Source organism: Abrus precatorius, unplaced genomic scaffold (genome assembly GCF_003935025.1).
Source record: "Abrus precatorius isolate BTA unplaced genomic scaffold, Abrus_2018 Scaffold3, whole genome shotgun sequence".
Lineage (NCBI taxonomy): Eukaryota > Viridiplantae > Streptophyta > Magnoliopsida > Fabales > Fabaceae > Abrus > Abrus precatorius.
Genome location: NW_020874373.1, coordinates 27,582,839 through 27,603,838, shown reverse-complemented (window position 1 = coordinate 27,603,838; position 21,000 = coordinate 27,582,839). Strand labels below are relative to the sequence as shown.

At 31.0% G+C, this 21,000-nt stretch overlaps 2 protein-coding genes across 4 annotated transcripts; both read right to left on the bottom strand.

The window, feature by feature from the left end:
- Window positions 1-1,976: 1,976 nt before the first annotated feature.
- LOC113862633 (NADPH-dependent aldo-keto reductase, chloroplastic-like) lies at window positions 1,977-4,212 on the bottom strand. Of its 3 annotated transcripts, none has more exons than XM_027495722.1 (8): window positions 4,136-4,212; window positions 3,640-3,777; window positions 3,477-3,527; window positions 3,282-3,358; window positions 2,971-3,058; window positions 2,605-2,880; window positions 2,273-2,518; window positions 1,977-2,170 (listed from the first exon to the last, which is right to left on the bottom strand). In XM_027495722.1, exons 2-8 carry the CDS (start codon window positions 3,769-3,771, stop codon window positions 2,084-2,086), a joined length of 957 nt encoding a protein of 318 aa, XP_027351523.1. In that variant the 5' UTR covers window positions 3,772-3,777; window positions 4,136-4,212; the 3' UTR covers window positions 1,977-2,083. The 3 variants fall into 3 exon arrangements, with proteins under 3 accessions (XP_027351523.1, XP_027351522.1, XP_027351521.1); XM_027495721.1 differs by having other exon boundaries at window positions 3,640-3,780; window positions 4,136-4,209; XM_027495720.1 differs by lacking the exon at window positions 4,136-4,212 and having other exon boundaries at window positions 3,640-3,888.
- Window positions 4,213-6,186: 1,974 nt separating this feature from the next.
- On the bottom strand, window positions 6,187-8,793 carry LOC113863463 (uncharacterized protein At2g39795, mitochondrial-like). The gene is made up of 3 exons (XM_027497055.1): window positions 8,463-8,793; window positions 6,647-6,975; window positions 6,187-6,545 (listed from the first exon to the last, which is right to left on the bottom strand). The coding sequence occupies exons 1-3, from the start codon at window positions 8,718-8,720 to the stop codon at window positions 6,386-6,388; spliced, it is 747 nt and encodes a 248-aa protein (XP_027352856.1). The 5' UTR covers window positions 8,721-8,793; the 3' UTR covers window positions 6,187-6,385.
- Window positions 8,794-21,000: the final 12,207 nt, after the last annotated feature.

Below are 21,000 nucleotides of genomic sequence, written 5' to 3'. Positions count from 1 at the left end.
AATTTCATACCATCAAGCATTTCCGTTTAAATTTTGTTGTTTTTCAACATGTTGAAAAACTGTTTTTTATGCTAAACCTTATTCTACAACTGGCATGAAGTTTTACTATTTAGAGTATATTTATTTCACATGTACACGATTCATGTTTACTAATTTTTATTTTGATTTCACATTCACACAATTCACCTTTACTAATTGTCATTTATGCTTTGAAATCATGTTTACAAATTTTTTCACGTGTTTTTAAATACACAGTTATGCTATTAAAAATTGATGCCTTATGTGATATTGTTTATAATTATTTTTATTTTTACTTATTTTTTTAAACTAAATTAGCAATTTAGCTCTTTAACTTTCAATTATTTTTATTTTAATTTGATCTTCTAACTTTTTTAAAATTTTATTTTGACCCTCTAACTTGCAACATAATTTCAATTTATTTATTTTTGTCAAAATGTTATCTTCATAATGGTCATCTTATTTCTTTGAACAAATTTTCTCTTTTTAATACTCATCTTATTATATATCTTCATTTTTTTTTTCTTTCCTTGTCTTCCTTCTCTTGCTTTCTTTTCTTCGTTTTACCCTGCGTCAACACTTTCATGACATGTTTCTCCCAATTTAAACTCCAACAAACACGTAGCACATTCTTACAGGTTTTTGGCATGATATTGAAGTTATAAGAAAAGACAGGGAGCAAGACAACGACTACAGTGTCAAGACCGTAAGAAATGGAAGCGCCAGGGTTGTTAGTGTGGTCATAGAACACAAGATGAAAGTAACCACGATGGCAATTACAACAAACACATAAGATAGAAATGAATCCCTTCATAATTTTATTCTGAATTATTCTTTTAATTTTTTTATGTTCTTTTATTCTTCTTCACTTTCACTTCAAAATAGAAAGTTAAGTGAATTAAAAATGCAAGGAGAAGATTCATGGTTAAGTATAAAAATATTCAACAAATTATTGTTTTAAAATACACCAATTATAGTCAAAAGAGTGTTAATAAAGAATCAACTTATTCTTAATTGCATGTATATTACTAAAATAGTTGGTTGGAATTGAAAAAATTGTTTTTCTGTTGTAACAAACACAATTTATGCAGAAATTAAGAAACAGAGAATTGATTGCTTATGCATTATTATTTTTCTAAATAAATAACATAACATGTAATAAAATAATTATATATATATATATAATTTTTAATTAAATTTTATATATACATCATTATATAACATATATTTGACTATAAAACAAAAAAAAAATAGAAAAAAGATTTAAGAAATTTAATTTTTAGAATAACAAACTATGAATAAATTTAAATGACTTTTTCTTAAATATAAACAGGAAAGAAAATAAGGAAGAAAAGAATATGGTACAAGCGAGTTTACAATAACAACAAAAAAAAGAAGAAAACAACAATTTTAAACAAAGTTGATATTTTTAAAGAAAAATAATTTATTTAAAATATTTTTAAAAGTTGAAAGATTAAAATAAAATTAATATAACATATTTTTAATGTTTTCTACGTAAATATCTCAAAAATATATCTCATCTAAAATACTCTCTGGTCACACATTTGGTAGTTCAAGAGAAATACTCTTATATCTTTCTGCCATCGATATATGAAAGCCAAGACCTCTTCTTTCCGGTTATAGTTTTATCTTAAGATTTTGGATAAGTTATTTAAATAAAATTTGTGTTGAGGTGCCAAAAAATTGTTTGAAACGTTTATTGAGCGCTATGTAGTAAATGTTATTTTCTGCTGTCTTAGTTTAATCTAGCTTTAATCTACTTTTGTAAGCAACTGCAACTTTGCTGAACAGTTGTTTTTTATTTGTTTTGCTTCCAATTAGGCAGCAAATTCATAGATATCTAGAATATTAAATATCTCAAAACATATAGAGATTGAGTCAAAATTTCGTGTGTCTAATATGGAGATCCACGTAAAACTCCAAGGTAGAAAAGTGATTGTCTTTGGACAGGATAAATTTTAGAAGAAAGACATTCCTTGAATTTGCAATAGGCAATAGGAATTCAATGACAAGTTATATCCAAAGCTTGGAAATAATTAGCGTTTCATATTTCTCCATCCCATAATTCTTCAAGACTTTTGTAAGGACTACAAGTTTCGTGGACTGCAGGATCACCTCGAAGTAACCTTTGCTGCATCAGACAACAAACAAACGAAATAACTAACAAGAAAAAAAATTGTTGGGCATAAATGACATGAGAATAAATAACGTGTGTTTTCAAAGGCATTCAAACCTGGTGAATCTCTGATAGTTTCAAGAAGAGTTCCTGAGGGATGCACCAATTGAACAAACTAAGATTCTCCTTGATCCTAGATTCATTTACACTTTTTGGAAGGACACTATGACCACTTTGGAGTCCCCAGCGCAGAGCCACTTGTGCTGGAGACTTGTCAAGTTTTTCAGCAATTTCAATCAACACAGGTTCCTTCAAGATTTCACCTTTTATCCATGACCCAGGAGAGCCCAAAGGAGAATATGCCTGCAAGGAAGCATTTATCGGTTGTTAACAAAACACAAGCAAAAGAACCAAAAGACATTGTTTAGATCAGTCAGAGTAATACTTACTGACAAATGAACACCAGTGGACTTGCACAAATTGTGAAGAGCAGGTTGCTGCCACACAGGGTGGCATTCAACTTGGTTAACTGCTGGTGGAATCTTAGCATATCTAAGCAAGTCTTGCAGCTTCTTTGTTGAAAAGTTGCTCACTCCTATTGCACGTGCCTGACCTGAGGCAAACAAACCTTCCATTGCATTCCATGTCTCTGGAAGACATAAGGGAGCCATGACCTCAGGGTCCCAACCTCGCGAACCCGGCTTTGTCCTAAAAGGCCAATGCATCTGTAACAAAGTCATTTACTATCAAATTTCATAGAACCACCTTCAGTTTCAGCTTCACTGCTGAGACAGGTTGAAAATCAAGAACCATACAAGATACAAATCAATGTACTCCAGCTGCAGGTCCTCTAGAGTCCTAGTTAGTGCCTTTGAGACATCTTCAGGAGCAGAGTCACTGGTCCTGTATGGTTACGAATTTCAAGGCAACAAGAGGCAATTCATTATTACTCTATGGTAGAAATACACAATTCCAAAATGGGCTTTTAGGCTTATCTTCCATTCTTTCCTTCATTCTCATATTTTCATCAAAATCAAATAATAAATGAAATTATAATTAGTGCTCTCAAGTACATCAAAAGCAAGGTGAATCATCTTTGAGGATATGAATTAGTCCAAACACATACCATAACTTTGATGTGATGAACATTTCACTACGCTGCACTACCCCATTTGAAAACAGTGTTTTCAGTGCCTCCCCTACCTGCATTGTTAAATACAAACTTCCTACCATCATCAAGAAAGCCAGAATATTAGCAGAAACAAAACATTATATGCAAATTCTCAGTTTATTGGATTTTGGATTAGGAAACAACATTTACCTCTTTTTCATTATCATATACCCGAGCACAATCTATATGCCTGTAACCAGCCTGCACATAGCATTGTGACAATTTCAACTAAAGAAAAAATTAACTCATGAAGCTCACATTCTATCTCAAAAGAAATTGAGAAACAAAGACACAAAATCCAAAAAAAAAGCACCTTGACTGCAGCAATAACAGCATCACCCACTACACCTGGAGGGGCTTTCCATGTTCCAAGACCAACTGATGGAATCTTTGCACCAGTATTCAGATCAAAATGTAGAGGCCCACCTGTATTTTCTTTATCCATGTCCTCCTGCTGCATATGACACAAAGCAACATATAGAAAACAACACTAATCAAAAGAAATAAGACTAAAAATGATTAAACTTTGATATAGAAAAAACAAACATAAACAGATTTTAAATCCAAAGGCAGTAATACAATACCTCTCGAATCTGCTAAAAAATAATTTATTTATTTATTGTCATTACATATCCCCAATGTTCAGGGAAGAGTAACTGTATATTGAACGAAACAAAAAAATTGTGTACGGTATGTGGCATGGACCAAATATTTAGGCAAAAAAGTTGGATCATTGGATGACTCTTCTAACATGAACTTCGGAGCAATCAATGAATTGAAAGCAATGGTTGAAGGAAGTTGATCCTTACCCAAGTCACCGTTCTTTTGGCAGCGGAGCTTCCCGTGATTGCGCTTCAAACAAAGCAAAATAACATAATTAAATATATTAAATACGTGTATTGGTGTAAAATTTGGACATTTCTGACTATTTTTATAAAATCTATATTAACTGTTACATAATTTAGATATTTATAAATATGTTATTAAAAATTTAATTTTTTTATATTTTATAATAAATTCTGTTAAGATAAAATATCTTGATGAAATATTTATTAATATTTTATTATATAAAAATTTATTAAGTGGTGTAAATATTTAAATTTAGTATATTAAATTTATTAATATATATATATATATATATATATATATATATATATATTGCTAATATGTGTTCTTATATTTTAATGGTCGCCACTTTTTATATGAAATTTAAAATAATTTTTAATTTAGTCAAAAAAGTAGTTTAAAAATTGAAGCGATTTTGATAGAGAGAAGTTAATTAGAAGGATGAAATTGTAAAATAAAATGGTGAATTTGTTGATAGAAAAGAAAAAGAAAGAAAAATTAATTGATGGAAGTAAGAGTCTAAAATAAATACAAGATGCATCATATATTTATTAGTAAAAAGATATTATTTCTTATATATTTTTATTGTGTATCATTAAACAAAATTAAAAAAATTGAATTGTTAAACAACATAAAAAGTAATTTTTAAAATAGTTATATATTTTTTAGGGTGTAAAGAAAATATGGAAAACTATTATTTATGTCAAATAAGAAAGTGAAAATGTTCTATTTTTTTATGACGTATTGGCATTTTTAAAAAAAAAAATTGCCAAATCATTATTAACTTTGAAATTTATTGGTTTTTACATTTTATATTTGACAAACTTAGAATTTCTTTTTAGCTTCTGTTTAAAAGTCTATAAAAGAATAAAAGACATTATTTTAGTTAAATGTAAATATAAAGATTAAATTAACAACAAAAAATTTATAGAGATTAAAAATATATATATATATATTTTTACAAGAGTCTTAATAGTCGGTATCTTTAAAATATTAATTAAAAATATTATAAATGGAATTTTTTTTAATTAAAAATGCATTCAGAAACATAAAAGCGTCTATATCATTATATTTTTTAATAAAAAAATTCTACTTTTAATTTCTTAGCTAATACTCTAAAAAAAAAATTATAGACATATTTTTTTAGAGTATGTTTAGGAAGAAGTTTTTAGAGGAGAAAGTAAGAGAGGACATATTTTTTATTTTTAAATTAAAAAATTATATATTATTTATAATGACATATACATCATTAATACATTAAGCTTTTATTAATATATTAACTTATATTTTTTATTTTTTAAAATATTAATTTTAAATATATTTATTTAAAATATAAATTTTGCCCTCTCCTCCCATTCCCTCAAAAACTTCCCTTCCCAAACAACCTCTTAAACAAAAAAAAAATAAATCCCTCCCATTTCCTTGAGCCCTATCCTAAGAAAAATACTCATAAAAATCTCTTACGATAATACTAACAGGACATTTTTTTTAACGCAATCTTTTAAATACTCTAAAAAATATTAGCAAAAATTGTAATCTTTACTTCGGGGCACCAATATCAGTTGTCTATGATTTGGTCTACCTTATTCCATCTCACAAATCGCAATAAGCTACGCATATTTTATGTACAACTTTTCGGGACAACATTCGCTTTAGTTTTGAAATGATGTACAGATCTTACTTAGAAGTTGAAGTGCGTCCAGCACCATGACTTTTACTTAGCCTTTCAATAATTGGAATGTGTATTTGAATACATGTTACAAAACATGTCACTATGAATTCAATGCAAAAGTTATGATTAATGGCATTTAAAAAATAAACATAAATTTATGATCATTCAAGCGTTAATCCAAACATGCACTATGGCAATTCTAATTCTTTATACCTTTTTAGACTGTCTAGCCTTGTAACATACAATGCAGTACAGATGAATTACGGGCACGTGTCAAAGGTAAATAGCAGCAAACACTTTTAACTTGCACCTCAACAATGAAACTTAAATAATGGTTTAACCACACTAGAGACTATTGATTGAAGGGTGAAGTTGAATTACAAATGACAGTCTAAATAATCCTTTAACAGATAAAGTTTTTAAAAATTATTATCTACTCCAGTAATTCTCATCATGATACACAGGAAGGGACATGCTTGTACACCAAAAATAGGGGACTTTGTCAACGTTTCACAATCTTAAGAGAAGAAATCTTTTAAATTCATTTCTCAATGAAGTTCTTCAGGTTCTTCAGCCACATTAAATATTCCTTGTTGTCTTTACTAAACATGTATTCCTGCAAAAAGTTGGTTGTGCTGGGCTTGATCCCCCGGATCTCAAGATACTTGTGAAAAGCCTTTTGCAGATTTTCATCCAAATCACTGCAAAAAAAAATGGAGAAAACATGTTCAGCAAGTGTAAGAGAATCATTATATGAAAAAATTTGAAAATATGATATAGGCATATACAATTAAATGCTTACGTGAACTCAGGTCCCTCATATGCTAGCTGGTCTTCAGATTCTTCGGACTGCTTTATTGACAAGCTATCAATGGAAATCTCATCAGGGAAAGCAGTCACACCAAACTCGAGACACACTCCATTTCCTTTGAAAACACTCACAACTAAAGGAATGCTAGATTCACTATCATTCTTTTCACCCTCATCATCATCCTCGTTTTCTTCAGGAGCTACATTAGGGATGTCAACTTGAACTTTGATAGTTTCATCCTCATATTGTCTCTTTAGTTGTATGGTTCTTTCTCCAGGATTGTCCTCAATCTCAAAAGGAAAATCATCTGGGACTTCGACCTGCAAAAATTATACAAAGTGTCAACAAACTCACACATGACTGAATATGACTATAAATATCAAAGGAAATTCTACAGGATAGAAACAACTAAGGGCATTCCAACAACAAATATGCCCTGATCTCGGCTGCATCTGGAACTGCTATGCTCTACAACTTGAAATACAAGACTGATAACAGACTAATCATAGCATATAAATTACAACCCTAAGGGGAATAAAATGATGTCAGAAAACTATACATTTCTAAAGAGATAAGTAATAGTAGCCAAATATACAAAATGAAAAGAGAAAGGAGGAATAATTAAGGGACTGTGTGGTTTGTGAAAATATTTTCTGCTTTTATTTTCTATTTTCACTTTTAATTACAAAACTTCCACTTTGTTTTCATTTTTTTTCCTGTTTTCTAAAATTTGTACGGGAAACAATGAAAACAGAAAAAAGCTGTTTTCACTGCTTGCTAAAAAATCTTGAAAAATAAGAAATAGAATGAAAATAGGAAACATTTCTTGAAACCATACAGCACCTAATCTTTTAGATTTAGGAAGCTGAGATTAAGAGAGAGAGAGAGAGAGAGCATATCTGGAAATCACAAGAGAAAACCAACTGATTTATAACCTTATGGCCAAATAGGAGTTGCATAAGCACATTACATCTAATAGATAAAAGGTTTCTCAATTCAGACAAGTCATACCATGTTCGGTAGAATTTCATCAACTCAAACCTATGAATAAAGAATCAAAGACAGAGAATACCAGCCAAACTAACTATGAAAGATAGTTTGTAAGAGCTGGACATACACACAGAAATAAGATTATAATTATCAAATAGGCCAATCTCAAACCATTAGTTATGAGAAAGAGCAAAAGTTCACAACGGCTTTGCTAAACCATGATACCCCTCAGAATCTCAGTGATAGGTAACCAAATAAAACCATACACGAGACAAATAAGGACAACAAAGTTCAGAAACCAGCACAATATTGTGTAAAAGGGGCACCATCATGTGCTGTCAACAATTCGGGACAAAATAACACCGAAAAATACCTACGCCCCATTTGAACATTTAGATATTCCACTTCTTTCAAAATGAGCATTCCTAAGCCCAACAACTAATTCAAAATAATAACAACTAATTTCATAACTTCAACTCTTTACTAGAGAAAATCCACCACCACCACCACCACCACCATCATCAACAGCAACAACAAAACCTTGTCACATCAAACGTTATTTTCCCATACCCATAGGAACAGAACCCACAAAGGAGGAAAATTAAGTCGCACACCTACCTTCTAGCTAAAATTCTTACAAAACCCAGAAAAATAAAATAAAACTTTGAAGGAGAAAATATAAAAGGGAAGGGAAAGATACAAACTTAGAAGAAAATCACAGGGTTTAGACAACACTTACAAGAGACCAAAAACAAAAACTAAACGTAAGAGTCTTCAAAAACAGTAATAATAAAACAGAAACAAAAATAAGAATTACATGGTGCTGAGCATGATCCTCATCTTGAGCACAATGGATCTCAGATTGGAGAACTTGAATGAGACTATCATCTGCGCTGGCATTGGTAGCGAAGGCATTTGAGAAGCGGAGAGAGGGTAAAATAGGAATTGTTGTTCCTCTGGGGAGAACCGAGAGTGCACTGTGGACGGTTCTCGAAGATGAAGATGCCATGAATCGGCGCGCCAATTGAGGCAGCGCAGCGGAGGAGGCGCGCCGAAGCATTGCGTAGATGGCCATTTCGATGTGTCGAGCAGAGACAAGGCGCAAAGGGTTTAGTGTTAGGGTTTTTGGATGCTCTGGTTTGGGTTTAAGTTATTTATACAAAGTAAATATATAAATTGTTCCAAAGAGGTGTATGCATCCATCTTAAACCTTTATTTTATTTTCTAAATTTAATAAAATTAATGAAATATAAAATAGAATTATTAAACCCTAGATCATGACAGTAGGAATGACTATATAAACTAACTGCAAAAGATCTGGTTGCCTCCAAAGAGTTATACTCTTTAAAATAAAATAAAAAAACTATGTACAATTTGGTTAGTCATTTTCATTATCTATTTGGTTATAAAAATATTTGTTGCTATAATTTAATTTTGAAACAAATTAATTTTATTTATATTTTTGTAGGAGAAAAAAATTAAAATCTAAGAAAGTTAATATATTAAAATAAAATTTTTTATAGTGAAATAATTAAAGAATACTTGAAATTTGAAAATGATTTGAATGTTTTTTTCTTTTTCTTTTTTTAGATTGTATTGGACAATAGTTCTTCAGATAAGGGAGGTAAACAACATTCTATGTCAACTTATTTTTTGTAGTCCTATGATTGATAGCAAGTGGTGAGATTTGAGAGACATATAATGTAGAATTTCTTTATACATAAAAAATCACAATCTTATTCTTTTTTTACACTCATTGAACTTTGTAAGCTTAAGAATTAAAAATGAAGAGTGGTAAAAAGTTAAAATTAAAATGAAGAGCAAAAAATTTTCAAAAAAGAGCAACAAAAAAAAGAAGAAAAATGGAGAATGATACATTTCAGAGTTTGAGCAAGTAATCAAAAACGCATTTTAGGAATAATAATTTTTCTCATTTCTTTCCTTTGGTACCTCTTTAGTTTACATTTCCTTTATTAATGAACATTGATATTTTTACAATTATTTTACATTTTTATTTTATTATGAGTAGCTAAAACTATATGCTCTAAATTTGTCTCTAATAGTTCTCTAAGTAAAAGTTGTGACGTGTTCTTTTCTTCCTTATTAATATTTAATTTAAATCTTCCATAAATTTTCTTTAATCTATTACAGTTTATTTTAGTTCAAGCAATTACATTACGATATTCTTAATACTTGAAAATAATCCATTAATATACTAATAACTCAATTTAAGAATCCCTTTATTACTTTTAAACTTGTATACTTGCCAACGAACAAGATTTAGACCTTGTTATCAAGGATTATTTGATAATATTGAAAAAAATTCAGTATTTAATTTATTTGAATATTTTTATTACTATTAAGTTCCTTAAGTTTTAAATTTTTAATTTGCATTATATTTTTTATTTATTTCTTTTATTATATGCTCACTCATTTTAAGTCTCTCACAACTTATGTATTTGATCAAGAGATTAAAGAGTGTACACAAACAAAGAAAAAAGTTTAGAGAATAAAGGATGGTAGAGAGAAGAAGAACTCTGCAAGACTACTTTACGCTCATTGTTAAGAATGTTTTTAGAAGTATTGCATCCCCTAATATGGAAGCCAACGACTTCGAGTTGAAGTTGATTTTGATTAGTATGGTCCAAAATTCTATTCAGTTTGAGTTTTACCCAATGAAAACCTCAACTTCCATTTGAAAAAGTTTCTTCGCTTTATAGATATCATAAAGTACAATGTGGTCACCACTAATGCTATCAGACTCCAATTTTTTTTCATTCTCAGTCAGAGAAAAGGTGAATGCATGGCTTTCGATGTTACCAATCAATTCCATCATGACATTATCATATAGTGATGAAGAGATAACCTTGACTGTTTCATAAGCATATTCTCATCCTTCAATGATAGGAATGAAACCAACAATTGTCAATGTTAGACCTGTACGAAAGTCCTATCTGGGTTTGTTCATATAACCTACACATGAACCTCCATTTAGAATGTATAGTCTTTGATGACAAGTGTACCCATCGAAAAGTAATATATGATTCTTAAATTAAACTCCTGAAATTATCTTCCCACGAGGATTATTTTTCAATTACAAAAAATTTCCTAATTCAATTGTTTGAGCTCAAAGGATATAAGATTAATTAAAACAATAATTTAATTATAAAATTAATTGTAAAATTTAGAATAATGAACACAATGCACGTCTTAGTTTAACTTAGAGGAAAAGAATCTACGACATATAGGTTTCTCATTCAATCATTTATGTTATTTTTCTATTTAATTTTAAATTTGATTTCATTATGATTACTAATCATTCATACAAGTACTATCAATACCCAATAATCATGGAATACTAACATTTTTTTCTCTAAGCTAACATCCACAATAGTCATGCAATATATTAATTCAAGAAAGTATAAATAGGGATGGGAATTGTAACACCTTATTTTAAATTTTTAAATAAATAAATTTCACAAAATGGAAGTAATAAAAACTTTTCATTCAATTAGTTCCCAATGCATAGTTCAGCAAAATATTTCAAAAATAAAGATGGATTACAATTTAAATTAATTAATCGTTACAGGACTTAATTGATACATTTCAGTTTCAAAACAAAATAAATATTCTAAGTCCTATAGCAGTGTCATCCATCCCTTCACTGAACCCGGTGCTGATCGTACTGGTCACCTGAAAAATAAACGTAAGAGTGAGTACTCTACACTATCACACACAAGCACAAAGAAATCTTGCATATTCCAAACATTACATAATATAAATCATTCAGCACAATCACACGCACATCAAGCATACATCAGTCATTTGCACGCGTACGCTTACTGTACATGAAAGTAAATCACATCAATTTACACACAGGTGCGCTTACTGCACTTGCAATCAATCCACACACATATGCGCTCACTGCATGTTAGCCACGCTCACTGTAGCACTATTATCACAGTTTCCTGATACCCTCAACCTAAGGGACTTACTTAGTTTCACACCATGGATGGTCGCCAGAAAACCCCCGCCTCACGGATACAATGTGTGCGGTCACGAGTCCTTTACCAGAGGTGTTAGTCAGAGGCCAAGTCAGGAGGAGAGTGTGTGGTCTGTACTGCACCTACGCTCACTGTCAGTGTCACCACCACCCTCTCTTCCCCAATGTATTTCTACTGCCCCCATCTTTCACACTCACAGTGTATCGCTGAACCATTCATAGTTTTCAACATGTCGCAATCACAATCACATTCACGATTCACTGTGCCTTCCGCACACACATTTCATTTATCTAAAATCATTCAATCTCAATCAAAGGCACATACATCCATATTCCACCACACAATATTCAGTCACACAGTCTTTATCACAATTTCTCTACAATCATTTACTATTTATTACACACATTTCTCAATGCCAACAACACTAGGTTCCACACCAGATTTTCACTATACCCTATTGCAATCAAGTTATTTTCATCCAAATGCATAACTTTTTACGTTCTATTTCAATTACAACTCTATAAATAATGATATAAATGGATTTTCAAGCAACATAAGATACGGTAGAGTCCTCCCTTACCTCAAATCGAAGACCCAAACAAGAAATCAACAAAGAATATGCTTCTCACACGAGTTTCATCCTAAATACATAAAAAATTTCATGAGAAATTGAAAAAACAAGAAAGAGGAATGAAAAACTAGAACCTTAACTCTTATAACTTACCTCCAAGCATCCCAAACACAATTTTAACCTTCAATCTAACTCACAAATGGCTTTAGAGGCAGTTTAATCGGTAAAAACAAGTTGAAAATAGAGAGAATCGAAAGAGAGATGAAGAGAAAAGAGTGAGAATGTGTTTTCCAAACCCTAAATTCCTCAAATACCCTTTTGGTCGCGATACTCTTTGCTATAGCGAGATATTCTCTCGCTATAGCAACACCCCCTCTTGTTATAGCAAAAATCTCAAAAGAAACTGTACTTTAGTTTCTGCAGAATCTCACTATAGCAACACCCTCTCGCTATAGCAAGACTGCACTCAGAAATGCACCTCTCTCTATTGCCTTCTCGCTACAGCGAGAATCCTCTCGCTATAACGAGAATGCTTCTGCAATTCACACTTAACCAAATTTTCAATCATTCCAAACACATTAAACCATTAATCCATAACCAATATCTACAATTACACTTATATATATATATATATATATTCATGCCACCATCATACATAAAAATTTGAATGCACATCCAAACAACATTTCCCTAAACTTATATTAATAATCAAACAATATTACAAAATTTGGAGCATTACAACTAGGTCAGACAACCTGACAAGGGCCTGCTTTAGGCATAGGTAGACTAGCCTCCTTAATAATTAAATAAGGTTTAGGCTTTTTGTAAGGCCTATTTAAGTAAATAGGTCAGGCTTGAGCTATTTACAAAGCCTATTAAGCCTAGCAGGCCAGTCTATTTATACACACACACACACACACACACACACATATATATATATATATATATATATATGTATGTATAATATTATTATTATTCAAAAATTAAGATTCAAACCCACTCCTTGCAATTTATCACTGTCACTAGTCTACCATTAATTCATCCATTGTTGAATGGTATCGTATTCATTGAATGTAAAACCTAGCATAGCCACAAACCTTTGTTGCCTCTTAAGTTGAGTTAGAGCTGCTAATGTTGTTCATCTTCTTCCTTGGATCTCGCCGCTACCTATCTCTATTTGCGTTTGTCCTCTGTTCAACAACTCCTCCTCGTTGCTGCCCACTTCCACGTCGTGTATTCAACTTAGATCTTTGCCCTTCACGTTAGTCTAACTCAATTGTCAGTCTTCGTTCTACTGTGTCATCGAAACGTGTTCTGCTCCTCTCCAACTACGTCCATCGTCTCCGTCGCTGCTTCCAACTTGTGTCCTCCTCCATCGCTGTATCTAGCTCTGTTGCTACATCTACCTCCATTGCAGGTCACTTGCTTTAAGCACAATGCTTTGCAAATTTTTATGGTTTGAGGAATGGAAAAATCTCTTAAAATGTGATTATTGATTGTTCATAGTGTATTTTGCTACTAGTTTGCTATTATGAGAAATGACAATATTAATTTTTGATAGTCAATTGTGATTAAGGCAATATATTTGGCATTCAATAGGTGGAAACTATTACTTGAAGGTGTGGATAATATTGCTTTTGATTTAAAATTCTAATAGCATTGATATTTGCTCCAATTTGTTTGGATGTGCAAGATTAATGGTTTCCTACAATTTATTGTAAATGTATGTATTGAAAAGTGATTTGATTAGTTGGTCTTTATTTTTTTGATTTTATTCTTTAATCTCACTTTGCTTTTATTTTTCCTTTATGTTATAGGTTTACTTAATGTCTTTTCCACTTGAGGGTAATGAGAAAATGTCATCTAGCACTCACCCTCCAAGTAATGTTAATGTACAAGCACCAACATCTTCAAGCCAATTTTAGGATAATAGTGATAAAAGTAAAGATCAAAATGATAAGAATTGTATTATTAAGAGGAAGAGGCAAAAGACATCGACTGATTGGAATGATTTTGTTGAGAACAAAATCTCTAAAGGAGTGACAAAATTTGTTTGCAAGTATTGTTAGAGTCATTTTTCTTATAGTGGGAGGGGAGCTAGCACTAGTCATATAAGGAGACATGTAGAGAATTGCTTGCAAAGAAGGTTATATGTAGCCTTACAAAAAAAGAAACCACCATTCCATTTCAACTCTTCAGCTTAGGAGTCAACCGTTTTGTGATACCTATTGTGAGATATTCAAATGAAAAGATGAGAGAAATAATTGCAACAACAATCATGGTGCATAAGTACCCTTTCAATATTATTGAGGGTGAACTTTGGATATGGGGCTTCCAATATGCAAATCTTGAATTTAGCAAACTGTCTCGCAAAACAGCTAGAAGTGATTGTATAAAAATTTATGAAGCAGAGAAGAAAAACTTGAAGGCATTATTGAAAGGTGTAAACAAGATAGGCTTAACTACATATATGTGGAAATCGAGTCACCAAGTAACTGAATATATGGTCCTCACAGGTCATTTCATTAATGCGGGGTAGAATCTTCAAAGAGGGTCTTGAGTTTTGTGAAAGTGCCTGCTTTTAGGCGCAGAATAGATGTAATAGAGGCTTTTTTCAAGTGTCTTAAAGTTTAGGATTGAAGACAAAGTATTTTCTGTGTCTATTGATAATGCTTTCTACAATGATTCATGCTTGAAGAATCTTAAGGACAACTTATCACTTAATAATAAGTTAGTCCTTAATAGCAAATTGTTTCATGTCAAATGTTGCGCTCATATTCTGAATCTATTGGTTCAAGATGGCCTTGGTAGAATAAAGGATATCATTCACGATATTCAGGAGAGTGTCAAGTATATTAATTACAATGATTCAAGGTTGAAGGCATTTTGTGATATTGTTGAGCAGAAGCACTTGAAAGAAAAAAAAAAGTTCATTCTTGACTGTTTGACGAGATGGAATTCAACTTTCAAGATGTTGTCAGCTACCTTAAAGTTTAAGATTATTTTTCCAGCTTATAAGGAAAGACAGCCACATTACACTTATGAACCATCTGAAGAAGATTGAGGAAAAGTTGAGAAGGTTTGTCATTTCTAGTAGTGATTGTAATACCCTTATTTTAGTATTTATAATTTTGTATTTAGTATAAGTTTTTAATGCATATTGGTTGAAATTAGGAGAGTTTTAGATGTTTGAGTTACAGGAGATGTGCCTCGCTGTAGTGAGAAATTAGCATCCAAAATCAGACATTTTGATCTTCTCTCGCTTTAACTAGAATGACAGATAGCAAAGTGCAATTTTGTCTGATTTTTCGCTATAATGAGAATGTCACAAGTTGAGGGGTATTTAAGGGTTTTCAAGTTGAGAAACTTGGATTATAATCTAAGTTATGACCTTCTACGTTTTTTCTGACTTCTCTCCTCATTTTCTCAGCTAATCCTTGAAAAATCTCAACCTTTCTCTGATCAAAGCTTGGAAGTTCACTTTTCTTGTTCTTTGGTAAGTTTTTGGAGCTAGGTTGTCCATTCCTTTGGTTATTTTCTTGATTCTCCTTCTCTAAATGAGATTTCTTGTGATATTTAGGAAGAACCCCACGTTTTAAGCAAGAATCCTCAAAAACCCTTTACTAAACCTTCATTTCAAGATAAGGAGAGCTTTATTTTGTTACTAAGAAAGTAGTATGCTTGTATTTATGAAAACGTTATGATGAAATGTATGATTTAAGTATATGTTGGATGAGAACATGTTTTTGTTATGTTTGAAGCATGTTTTGTGGTGTTTGATGATGTGTATAATCTTTATTTTGAGTAAATATGCATGTATATGGTGGACTAAATCCGAAGGGACTAACTCTTGGCAATGATTGATTGATATATGATATAATAATGAAACTAAAAGAAAATAAAGAGATAAAAGCATGAATAATATGTTAGTAAACATATAATGAAACATATAAAGATGAGATGAAAAATATGGAAAGAGAAATGAAATAAAAAAATAATACGATAAGGATGAGTATGGATAGTTCAGAGATATACTAGAGTGTAGAAGATGGAGACGATTGAGAAATTTTGAAAAAATAAGAGTAGTCGATGCTCCTTTTGAATTGCGCAAAACAAATGAGAGTAGGAGTATCACAGGCCTCATACTGGTTTCCTAACTAATACTCCTAACCATACTTTTGCTAAAAGGGGCCAGATCAGACACGTATCTGTCATCTGTGTAGTTGTGACTATCTAGCGATTATCGATGCTAAGGAAGACCTCGAGGGATCCTAAGGGTAGTGTAAAATGAAATGAGAACTCTGAGTATTAAGAGAGAGATGAAGAAGAATAAGTTGAATATTTAAAGTTTTTTGCATGCATATGAGTATGATTTTGTAATATGGTTGATTGTTGTATTATCGTTGTTGTATCGTGTGACTAATTATGAATGTATGCTTGGTAATATGAATAGAGACTCCTTTCAGGGGACCAAGATGACAACATCCAGAGAGAGAATTAGGCCCATAGATAGTTCTGTACATAATAGGCTTAACGATGTATTTAACAAATATCAAAGATTATTCTACTTTAGAATTGCTTTATATGTTGATGATGTGCATAGGAATATCATTATGATAGAGATAGAACTATATTATAGTATCCCTTTTGATTTTTCTGTAAGTAGAATATATCATATCCTCTGTGTATATATATTCTCTAGTACCATGAGAACTCCAGCAGCCATGACCTATATATTTACATCTCCTGATGATGACTATCTCAGAAGACCATCCAGATGGACTTTTGAATGAATTACTAGATCGCAGGTTGCTACAGAAGGTGATTGTTAACTTAGAACAGATGATGACCTCGATTCTGAAGACATGATAGAAATAGAAAGTTGGCATAAGACCGATTAGTACTGGATTCTCAGTGTCTGGTGTATTTTAGGAAATGCTCTAGGACTTAATTTGTCAACTTGATGTAATTATTTTGACAGTGTAAATGTTATTTTAAGTCCTACATATTTGGACAAGCAATTTGTAAATTATTATACTTGATATGTATAAAATGCATGTTCAGTTCTTAATTAAGAAAATTTTGATTATTGATTATTACATTCTTTAAACCGGTTTTCGTCTCTATTAACATTGTACTTATTTGAACATTTTTATTTACAACAAACCCATCCACAATGAGACTTTCATTGATTTACTACTTTCAAATTTTAGGATATTATAGTGATTATCCAACTTCAAATTTATATCTTCCTGAAATTTGGAGGGTCAAACAAGTAATTGATAAAGCAGCAAATGGTGAAGACTACTTTATGAGAGAAATGATAGCAACAATGAAATTTAAATTTGATAAATATTAGGGGGGGAATGCAATCTGCTAATGGCCATTGCAAGTGTTTTGGATCCCAGATGCAAACTTTATGTTGTCAATTATTGTTTTCCGTTGATATATAAACTTGAATATATGGCTAAAGAGAATGTAGATATGGTAATGACTTCATTAGAGATGCTTTATGAAGAGTATGTTAAATTGAGCAAGGAAAAGGCATTTGCTTATGTTAGTGGTGAAGTTGATAATAGTGACAACAACTCTTCCTCTAATAACCCTAGTTTTGACTTAGTTACTCAATTTGACCAAATTATGAGTATTGTTCGTGAAAAGCAAGCAATTCCTCCCAATGAAATCTATGCTAGAAGTTTCTCTTGAGGAAGGTCTTTGTATTCTTGATTCTAGTTTCAACTCTTTTAGTGCTTTGGAATAGTGGAAAAATAATAACTTAAAGTATAAGTTTTATCAAAGATAGTTGTTGACATTATAGTTATTCTGATTTCAGCAGTTGCATCAGAGTCCACATTTAGTGCTAAAGGAAATGTAATTGATGAATTTTGTTCAAGATTGAATGAAGAATCCATTGCAGAATTCATTTGTGGCAGGGATTGCCATCACAACAAGTATAATTTGAAGAAAATATAAAAGGTATAAATTTTATATATTAAAATGTAATTTTATCCTTATATTTGTTAAATTATGTCGTGATAGAATAATAAGAGTAATTTCTTTTCGCTTTTTTCTAAGGTACTTGAGTTTCAAGAAAAAAAGGTGATCATTTTGAAGTTTTGATGCTAATTTATTGGATGTTGCACTTTAACTTAGTTGGGTGATGTAATGTTATTAGATTGTTGTTGTTGATTGTAAAACTTCGCTAGATTGTTGAACTTTTTGTGAATTGGTGCGCTTATTTCTTATCCTTGTTATATTATTATTGTTGTGGATTTGTAGACTATTAGATAGTAAATATATCTTATTGTGAAGTTATCATAACATTAGCATATCAGACTTGTGATATATTCATAAGCTATATAGAATTTATTTTGATAAATAGTTTAAAGGTTTTATAGTGGGCTGGAGGAATAGTATAGATTATGATATATGATTTTTATTATTTAATGTTTTGTCTTAGTAATTTTTTAATGGTATAATGTGACTGTTTTGATTACCTTATCAAACATGGGCACTAATGTGGTTTAGTTATTATGCTATTGGTTGTTATCTTTCTTTATGATATATAAATATGTATGTAATAGGTCGATAATAACCAGAAATTCTAATAGATATAATCCCCCTGTTCCTTTTTATCTATCTTTGTTTTAGAAAATTTTTGTTCCTTTTTATCTGTCTCATTAGGATTCCAAGAACACATTTATTATTTTTCCCCCTACTATATCCTTACCCTTTACATAAATGAAATGGCTAATTAACTTATGCAAATTCCAAAAATTAAAGGAAAGCCTTTGTAATATATTCTATTTCTTAATTTCCATAGATAGATTTAATTCTCAGACTATTCATCAAGCCTTGCATGATGAGTATAACTACAAGCAAAGTAAAAAAAGAAGAACAAAAGACACTTGCAACAAAATGGTGTGGATTGGAATATCAATGAAAAGTTAATACTACAAAGAGGAAAGAGCTAAAAATATCTCGTGAATAGCTAATTTTTTAAAAGATTTATTAATACTAATAACTTTAGGTAAGTTATGGAGTAGTCAAAATTTAATTTAGAAATAATTTAATAAAAAAAATACAAGAGTAAAGCAGGAAAGTAGATGTCAAAATTTAATGATCTAAAAATATTAAATGGTTTTCTTAATATGGGTTTTAACCTTAGAAGACAGATAAAAAGAAACGGAGGGAGTAGTTGATAGTTACTATGGAATTGGGTTTTAATTTCGTATAGCAAGTTGCTTTATGTGTTTTATTAATTTTTGGACCAATGTTTTGGACTATTTTTTTGGGACCAAAGATCTGATTTAGTAACTTGTTGAGGTCATAGTTCTATATTCATAATTTGTAGGCGTGGTCTTATATTTATTAGTTGGTGATAAAAGATTCACAATTTTAAGTGTAAAGGCTTGTTTATTGGATGTTTGCTGGCCTGAGCCTATTTAGGCCTGTTTGTTGAACTAAACTTAATGGCCTATTAAGAGATTTTTTTTTGCAGCAAACTTTGTTAACAGGCTTCCGACTGGGCTAGGTGATAAGTTCATAATTAGGCCCTTTTCTACGGCCCATATGTTTATGTTTAACCTTTATTTTAATTGGATTTTATACTTATTTATATGTTAAATATGTAGTTTAGTATGAAGAGGCCACAAGTGAATTTTGAGTATGTGTTAGGCCCAAATTAATAAAAGATCAGAACTTCACAGCAGTCAGCACGTTTAGCAACAAGGCCTTACACGACTGTGCTCATCTGCGAGAAGCCTAATTATAAAGAGCTTTTAAGGTTTTTAAACCCTATAAAAGAGATATCTCAGGCATCTTGTTAGACACACCGTTTACATTTTGTCTTTCACTCTTCGATACATCTTTCATCTTGTCTCTCTTGCATGGGATCGTTGGCATACTCTTAGTAGAACTTGGAGCTTCGAGCGACCGTACTTGAAGACTAGGAAATCATCTTTTTCTATTTTGTTTTTCTCTATGGCTTTATTTATGATTGTTTTAGTTCTTCTCTTTAGCATGAGTAACTATGTTCATAGTTAGGGCTATGAGAACTATTGTTCATAAATTTATGAAATTTTGAAGTTTGAATCTATATATGGTTTCCATTTGTGATTATCTTTTATCCTATTATGCATAATTATTATCTTAATTAATTATATCGTCAGACGACCATACCTTGATTAGTTAATAGATCTATAGGATAAAACCAAAAAAAGGATTAAGTAGACCAAACTAATCTTTATCTTCCAATCATTATTAAATTAACAAGTTCATAGGTCTTTTATGCTTTCTTTGATCAGTATTGCATGATCATTGGAGATATTAATTTAGAGAAAAGAATATTAGTATTGCATGATCATTGGGTATTAATAGTATTTGTATAAATAATTGGTGATCACAAGGAAATCAAATTTAGAGTTAAGCAGAAAAATAACATAAAGGATTGAATGAGAAAACCCATATGTCTTAGGTTCCTCTCCTATAAGTTCAATTAAGACGTGTGTTGTTTTATTTGCTTTTATTCATAATTAATTTTATAATTAAATTTTGGTTCTTACTTAATTTTACATCTTTTAGGCTCAAACATTTACCTTTATTACTTCTCGATGGGTACACTTGCCCTCCGAACACAAGGCCACCCAAATAGGTTAGGCCAGGCAAAAAACAAGGCCTTTAACAAGTAACAGGTAAGGCTTAGGCCAAAAAATTATGCTACAGGCCTAGCCTATTAGAATAAGGCCTGGTTTAGCCTATTTCCATGCCTAAGCATAAAA

What these genes read in the sequence shown, in the direction of transcription:
- LOC113862633 (XM_027495720.1), bottom strand. Translation starts at nt 3,786, where the DNA reads ATGCAGCAGGAGGACATGGATAAAGAAAATACAGGTGGGCCTCTACAT. An exon ending in CCACTGGTGTTCATTTGTCA is followed by an intron (nt 2,519 to 2,604) that starts GTAAGTATTACT and finishes GCTTCCTTGCAG; the next exon opens with GCATATTCTCCTTTGGGCTC. An exon ending in AACTATCAGAGATTCACCAG is followed by an intron (nt 2,171 to 2,272) that starts GTTTGAATGCCT and finishes TGTCTGATGCAG; the next exon opens with CAAAGGTTACTTCGAGGTGA.
- LOC113863463 (XM_027497055.1), bottom strand. Translation starts at nt 8,720, where the DNA reads ATGGCCATCTACGCAATGCTTCGGCGCGCCTCCTCCGCTGCGCTGCCT. An exon ending in AGGATCATGCTCAGCACCAT is followed by an intron (nt 6,976 to 8,462) that starts GTAATTCTTATT and finishes TAATTTTTGCAG; the next exon opens with GTCGAAGTCCCAGATGATTT. An exon ending in TATGAGGGACCTGAGTTCAC is followed by an intron (nt 6,546 to 6,646) that starts GTAAGCATTTAA and finishes TTTTTTTTGCAG; the next exon opens with TGATTTGGATGAAAATCTGC.